The 6,158-nt window shown below is 39.9% G+C and overlaps 1 protein-coding gene across 1 annotated transcript; it reads right to left on the reverse strand.

The window, feature by feature from the left end:
* LOC106312927 (DNA repair protein RAD5) lies at positions 1-5,445 on the reverse strand. The gene is made up of 11 exons (XM_013750633.1): positions 5,031-5,445; positions 4,861-4,936; positions 3,583-4,787; positions 3,255-3,326; positions 2,995-3,072; positions 2,008-2,878; positions 1,792-1,922; positions 1,451-1,642; positions 781-1,269; positions 463-672; positions 1-381 (listed from the first exon to the last, which is right to left on the reverse strand). Exons 1-11 carry the CDS (start codon positions 5,184-5,186, stop codon positions 274-276), a joined length of 3,588 nt encoding a protein of 1,195 aa, XP_013606087.1. The 5' UTR covers positions 5,187-5,445; the 3' UTR covers positions 1-273.
* Positions 5,446-6,158: the final 713 nt, after the last annotated feature.

Below are 6,158 nucleotides of genomic sequence, written 5' to 3' on the forward strand. Positions count from 1 at the left end.
TTGAAGAAGTAAAAGCTCTAATTAACCTGAGGGACCAATCAAAATGTATTCTTACAATGAGTGATTCAAAAGCAAAGGACTATGTCTTCATTGCAATACCTAAAAAAGTCCAAATAGAATAGTAACCAATCAAATTCAGTTTTTTCCTATTTTCATATTCCCCCATACCTGTAGTCAGTTATACCAATAGTTTCTTCCACCCTCCATAAACTGCACAAAGAAAAATCCTACCATATATGTACCCACCCACGCACTGGTCAAAAAGAGCTCTCATTAATCTGCCATAAACAGATAGTTCAAGTCCTCCACTGTGAGGTGAGACTGTCGGCTTCCCTTTTCATCTTCACCAAATGCAGACGCTACCATCATTCTCTTCTTTTGCTGCATTGACAAAATTGTTCCGAGATCAAATGCGAGAAATATTGAAGATGAAAGAGAATCAAGTCAACCAATTACACATACCTGAAGGGCTAATATGCGATCTTCCACTGTTTCTTTCACTGTGAATCGAACCACTGTTACTGGTCTTGTTTGTCCTATGCGATGTGCTCTATCGATAGCCTGATCCTCCGTTGTTGGGTTCCACCACAAGTCTAGCATTAGAACATGACACGCTGCTACCATGTTCAGTCCGAGACTAGCAGCCTTGAGTGACATGATCATTACAGTAACCTACCCAAACAAAAAATAAAGTCAATCAATCAACTATCATCATGTCTTGACATATCATAAAAAGCGAGCCAAACCCAATTCTTCAAGATTTCATTAATTGCTATGTACCTCAGGGAGAGTGTTGAAATCCTGCACTGCTTTATCTCGAGCAGCAACTGACATTGTTCCATCGAGCCTTCTATACTGAATACGCGAACTTATAAGAGAAGCTTCAAGCAGGTCCAGCATCTTCGTCCATTGAGAGAAAACAATGGCTTTTTCTCCAACAACCTTGAGTGGAGTTGCAGAAAGACTGGAGTCCGCTCCCTTTTGAGTGATTTGCTTTATATCTGTCAGATCTTGCGGCCTGGCAAGTGATTGTAAGATCTCTAGAGCAGCCTTGATTTTTGATGACTCATATGGAAGACCTTCAGAACAAGAGTCAACAGTCTCAACATGAACTGAAGTGGCATTATCATGCATGGAAGGCATAGCAGTGAGTCTGCCATTGCAGTTTGCAATCGGGCATATATTATCGTCTCCCGTAAGGCATTCATAAAAGCACTGCTTGCAGAAAACGTGGCCACAGACTGACACAACAGCATCCTCAGGTGAATCCTGAAAGTAGAGTAGAGAGATAGATTCAGAACTAGTCGAGATATCTATATTATGGTTTGACAACAAGAGATAAGAGAACAACTCAAGGATCTGCATTAACATTCACTCGCGCTTCAGGACTTCACTTTCACATTCATCAGGAAACACAGAAAAAACAAGTAGTCTGATGAAAGAATCTTACATTGCAGATACCACAAATTTGCAATGAAGTTTCTGAGAAATTCTCCTTCTTAGCTAATCCGAGAGAGGATTCCCAAGTAAAACTGTATTCTCCTTTAACGAGAAGTGGGTGATCACAAGCTTGGCGAAGACGCAAGAGCATCAACAAAATATTTACGTAATTTTGCTTTACTGTCCCGGCTTCTTTATATTCCTAATAAAATAATATAAAACTTCAAACATCAATATGAATAAATGCATTTTCAAGTGCATAAGAACACATAAACTCATGGTATTTTACGAAAATTCATAAATAAACAAAAACATAGTCCACATAAGGGTATATATAGTCCACAGACATACCTGGAATTGACTACGAGATTCTTTTTCTAAGTTGGAGTAGAAATCACGTTCCTCCTCAGTGAATTCCACTTTTCTCAGCTCTATTGACTTCGGAGGTAAAGAGATTACGGGTTTCCCGTCAATAAGTGAACCTAATGTATTAACAAGTTAAAAACCAACAAAGACAACCTAAGATGAACATTGAAAGCAATTTGGCTTCATTATCAGTAGACTGACCTTTAGTTCGGCGAAGCATCACTGTTTTAAGGATAGCCTGCAGCTTCTGATATCCTTTCACCGGGGTCTTAGCTACAGGGTTCTTAATTGAATTACAGAACCAAACGTAGGAAGAATAAGGATCATATTTGAGGAACCGGAAGTAGCTATAGAGGTCATCGATTGAATTCTGGATTGGAGTACCAGACAAACACCACCTCCGTTTAGCACGAAGGCCCCAGCATGCTCTTGCAACTTGGGTCTTGTGATTCTTAATGCTCTGTGCCTCATCCAGAACAACTCTGAACCAGGAAACTTTTGCAAGAGGGCCCGACTGAGCCTCAGCCGATGCGCGGTCAAGACGTTTCTTCTTCTTTGAGCCCTTCTTTTGAGAATCGGGAGGATATTTCCTTTTCTTGTTTGGGCACAGGCCAGCAGCTGCACCTTCACCATTATGTAAATCATCCTTCTCCTCATCCTCATCATCAACAAGAGGCTGCTTTGGTACTTCCATGCTCACGATAGAATATGTAGTAACCACAACATCATATTTAGCCAACTCATGAGGATCCTTCGTTCTGCTTGACCCATGGTATACAAGTACAGAGAGTTTCGCTTCAGTAGTTACCTTCTTGCGTATTTCATCACCCCACTGTCGCATAACACTTGTGGGACAGACAACAAGCGTTCCAGCAGCTGGCCTTCCCCTCACCTTATCCACACTATTTCCATCAACTTGCTCACTCTGTCCATTAGGTTTTGAGGACGCACATTCTCCACCCTCGCTTTCTAAGTCAAAAACTTCTTTCTTGATACTCTCTTCACATGTTCGGGAAGGTGTAGACCGTTCCTTTAGTATGAGTGCTATGGTGGAAATTGTCTTCCCAAGTCCCTGCAAAAGATAATTATACCAGGTTTCAAAAAAAAAACATTAAGAAAACTGACAGAATTAAAGCTTCATGTCTGTTAACTACTGACATGAAAAGGATTACAACAGAAGACAATAACCTGATCATCAGCAAGAATTCCTCCCGAACAGGGGAAGCCAGTTGTCTCCTTATGTGCCATCCACGACAATGCAATTCGCTGTCCAGGAGTAAGAATAAAGAAACAGTCAAGTAACTATATCAGTCCATTCCACATTTCTGGGCCAAATTTCCATAGTTAAATATACAGTACGTTCATAAAGTACACGAGGCCTATAATTTCTCAACGTGTGTTTTGGACATCTTCAGAGAGTGTTTGAATTTTGATAGTTTGGTACATACCTGATGTCTCATAAGCGGAACTGCCAAGACACCATCAGGAAGATTTGCTTCAGCTTCAGGCAGAGAGAGATCCTGTCATATCCAGATAATGTCAGTAGACCTAATGAGTCTGAGGTAAAACAAAGAATTAAAATTAAATATGAAACTGTCGTTAATTGCAATCTCGCGACACATCCAAATAACAGAAGATCATCAGGGACCTCACTACATAATAGCTCCATGTAACATTCTCAGCTAAATCATGTGCAGAGTTGCAAAACAGATTTTCAATAGAAATAAATATAGTTGGTGCCTGTGAGAGAGTCAAACAGAATCAACAGCTGCTAACCTGCAATGCAGCTTGAAAGATCATATTTTCTTTGTTTGACTGGAGCCTCGTGCCTCCAGGTTGATTGAAAGTATGACCACTTGGAGAATACTGTGAAGAAACCACGGGGATTTTCATAGCTAGAGGTCGATATGGGTTTGCAGATTGACCATTAGTTTCTATTATGTAGACATCAGAATCATCATCACTGTCGGATATACTTTCTGGAGAAAGACTTTGAACTGATTCTAAGCTCGCATTTGAGAAATTATAATCAACGCTCCTTGGTTGAATATGTTCTTGGTTTACTTGTGTCAGAGAGTCTACATACCCATTGATCTGTGTCGCTGAGCTCGGATCTGCGGCAACATATTGCAAACATGCATTTGAATCATAAAAGTTACTGGAGTTGCCACTGTCTTGACTAGGGAAACCAGTTTGCTGTGCCATAAATGCGAATCCTTCTTGAATATCTGTCTGATAGGAGACTGAACAGCCAGATGCACCAGACCACCAATGACTGGTTTCCCCAGGTGCATAAACAGGGTCAATATTGCTTTCTTCCTTTGGAACTGAACTGCAAACCAGTTTCTCTGACTCAGCCTCTGGCTTAACCTTCACAGGGGCAGCTTTATTACCCTGAAAAGTGCTTGAACAGTTATCAGCAAAGTGACTGTCAAAACGATTGTACGGTTTGGCAGAGGGAAGAGGAACTGAGGAATTACTTTCACAATTGAAACCGATCCCTCTTGCACTAGAGAAATCAACAACAGGTTTCCTGTCTGAAGATCCGTAGTCTACTCTCCCGTGTGTATCAAAAACCATCCGTCTGGCACCATCCGACAGACACTCACTTACACCACTGTCAACATCATTCACAGCTTCTTCTTTATTGGGAAAGAACTGAAATGCGAAACTAGGGGTATGTTCTGTTAAGGATGGACCACTTGTATTGTAGCAATTGTGTGCAGGAGAGAGAGGGTTATCCGCACCGTTGCCGAGAGTATTGGAGTGATAACAAAAAGCAGACATGGCATAGGGTTCGACAGGCTTCTCATCCGGGCTCACTGAAAACCAATCTTTAAGACTTGCGGAGCAAGTACGAGCAGGTGAAGGACTAAGGCCAGAGGCAAGTTTGACATGGTCATCAAAAGAACCAGTCCCAGAAGGCGAACCTCTTAAGGTATAAGAATCCCGAGAGGCAAACGAATCAACCATCTGAATTCCTAACGAAGATAATTACAAGAGAAGTTAATTACTTAAACAGCTTAAGAAGTAAACATAGAGTTAGCAAAATACCATTTTGCAAGTGTGAATTATTAAGTTCGTCAGGTGAAGAACCAGAACCAGCTGGAGATGAATTTTCTTGGCTACCCTAAAAAAAAGTAATCCACTCACAAGTTTAGTTTCAATCAAATCAATATACAATTACTCAAGAATCAAAACGAAGAAATTAGAAGTCAGTCTACCTCAGAAGAATCGGGCGGCTTCTCATCTAGAATACGGTAAATGGTTTCGAAGTCAATAGTGAGATCTTCATCGTCGTCTTCAAACTCAAAACCAACATCAAGATCATCAGGAGGAAATCCATCGCCCAGGGCAACCGCGGAACCCTCCTCACCCATCACAAACCAAACAAACCCTAAATCGGAAAAGCCAGAACGAGACGCAAATTATCCTCCTCAATCAACCAATCGCAGAAAACACGGAACACGCGTAGATCCCGAGATTTAGGGATGATTGATTTAAAGGCTTGTGAAGATGGATTTTTCGAAGGTCACGGGAATTTTCGAGGAAAGGTAGAGAGGGGGCAGTTGGGTCGAGACTTTTCTCGGGACGCGACGGTGGTGGTTGCTTTCTCTTTTGGCTTTCTCCCAATTGGAAAAGGCATAGAGAGACTTCTTCACACTTAAATAAGGAACGGTCCAGCAAGTCTTTTTTTTTTTACATTATTCATTTTGTTTTTTTTATTTATTTTATTAATGCATATTGCATGGTTAATATTTTATTATGTGCCGTCATCTTTTTCCCCCGGTGTTTTTCTCCTTCACATGAGAGGGTTTTTTAGAAGGCTTTCACATTAGGTTTTCTCCTCTTCACATTTAGAGGGTTAAAGCATAATAACAAATCAAAAAAACAAAACTTTGAATTTATGGGAAAATAATCGAAGTTTGACGTGAAGAAATGAAGAAAAGTGAAGACTGTTCAAGTTATAGAGATATAATTACTTTTAATGGTTGTATAATCTCAAAAATATTAAACATATTATAAAAGGCATTTTTAACTCAAAGAAGAGAATTGAAAAAAAATATAAAGATTAATGATGATCTTCAATTGTCAGAAGAAATTAGATAAATCTACAATTGCTTATACATTTACTGATTTCTCGTATTTGGGAAAGCATAGTGTAGATTTAGATATCGAAAGTACTTGTCTTATTAGAACGGCAATGCCAACCTATTTATACAATAAGAGAGTCGGCTATTTAGCCTTATCATCAACGACAACTTCCTTAACAATAGAAATGTCTAACTATATCTCTAAGACTTATCACAAACTCTCGATCATTATCTCTAATATAGTATATCCACGCCAAT

This window comes from Brassica oleracea, chromosome C1 (genome assembly GCF_000695525.1).
Source record: "Brassica oleracea var. oleracea cultivar TO1000 chromosome C1, BOL, whole genome shotgun sequence".
NCBI classification, from domain to species: Eukaryota; Viridiplantae; Streptophyta; class Magnoliopsida; order Brassicales; family Brassicaceae; genus Brassica; species Brassica oleracea.

Excerpts from the sequence above, each read along its gene's own strand:
- LOC106312927 (XM_013750633.1), bottom strand. The coding sequence starts at position 5,186 with ATGGGTGAGGAGGGTTCCGCGGTTGCCCTGGGCGATGGATTTCCTCCT. Across the intron at positions 4,788-4,860 it reads TAATTCACACTTGCAAAATG|GAATTCAGATGGTTGATTCG; the intron begins GTATTTTGCTAA and ends TATCTTCGTTAG. Across the intron at positions 1,923-2,007 it reads GATGCTTCGCCGAACTAAAG|GTTCACTTATTGACGGGAAA; the intron begins GTCAGTCTACTG and ends TTAATACATTAG.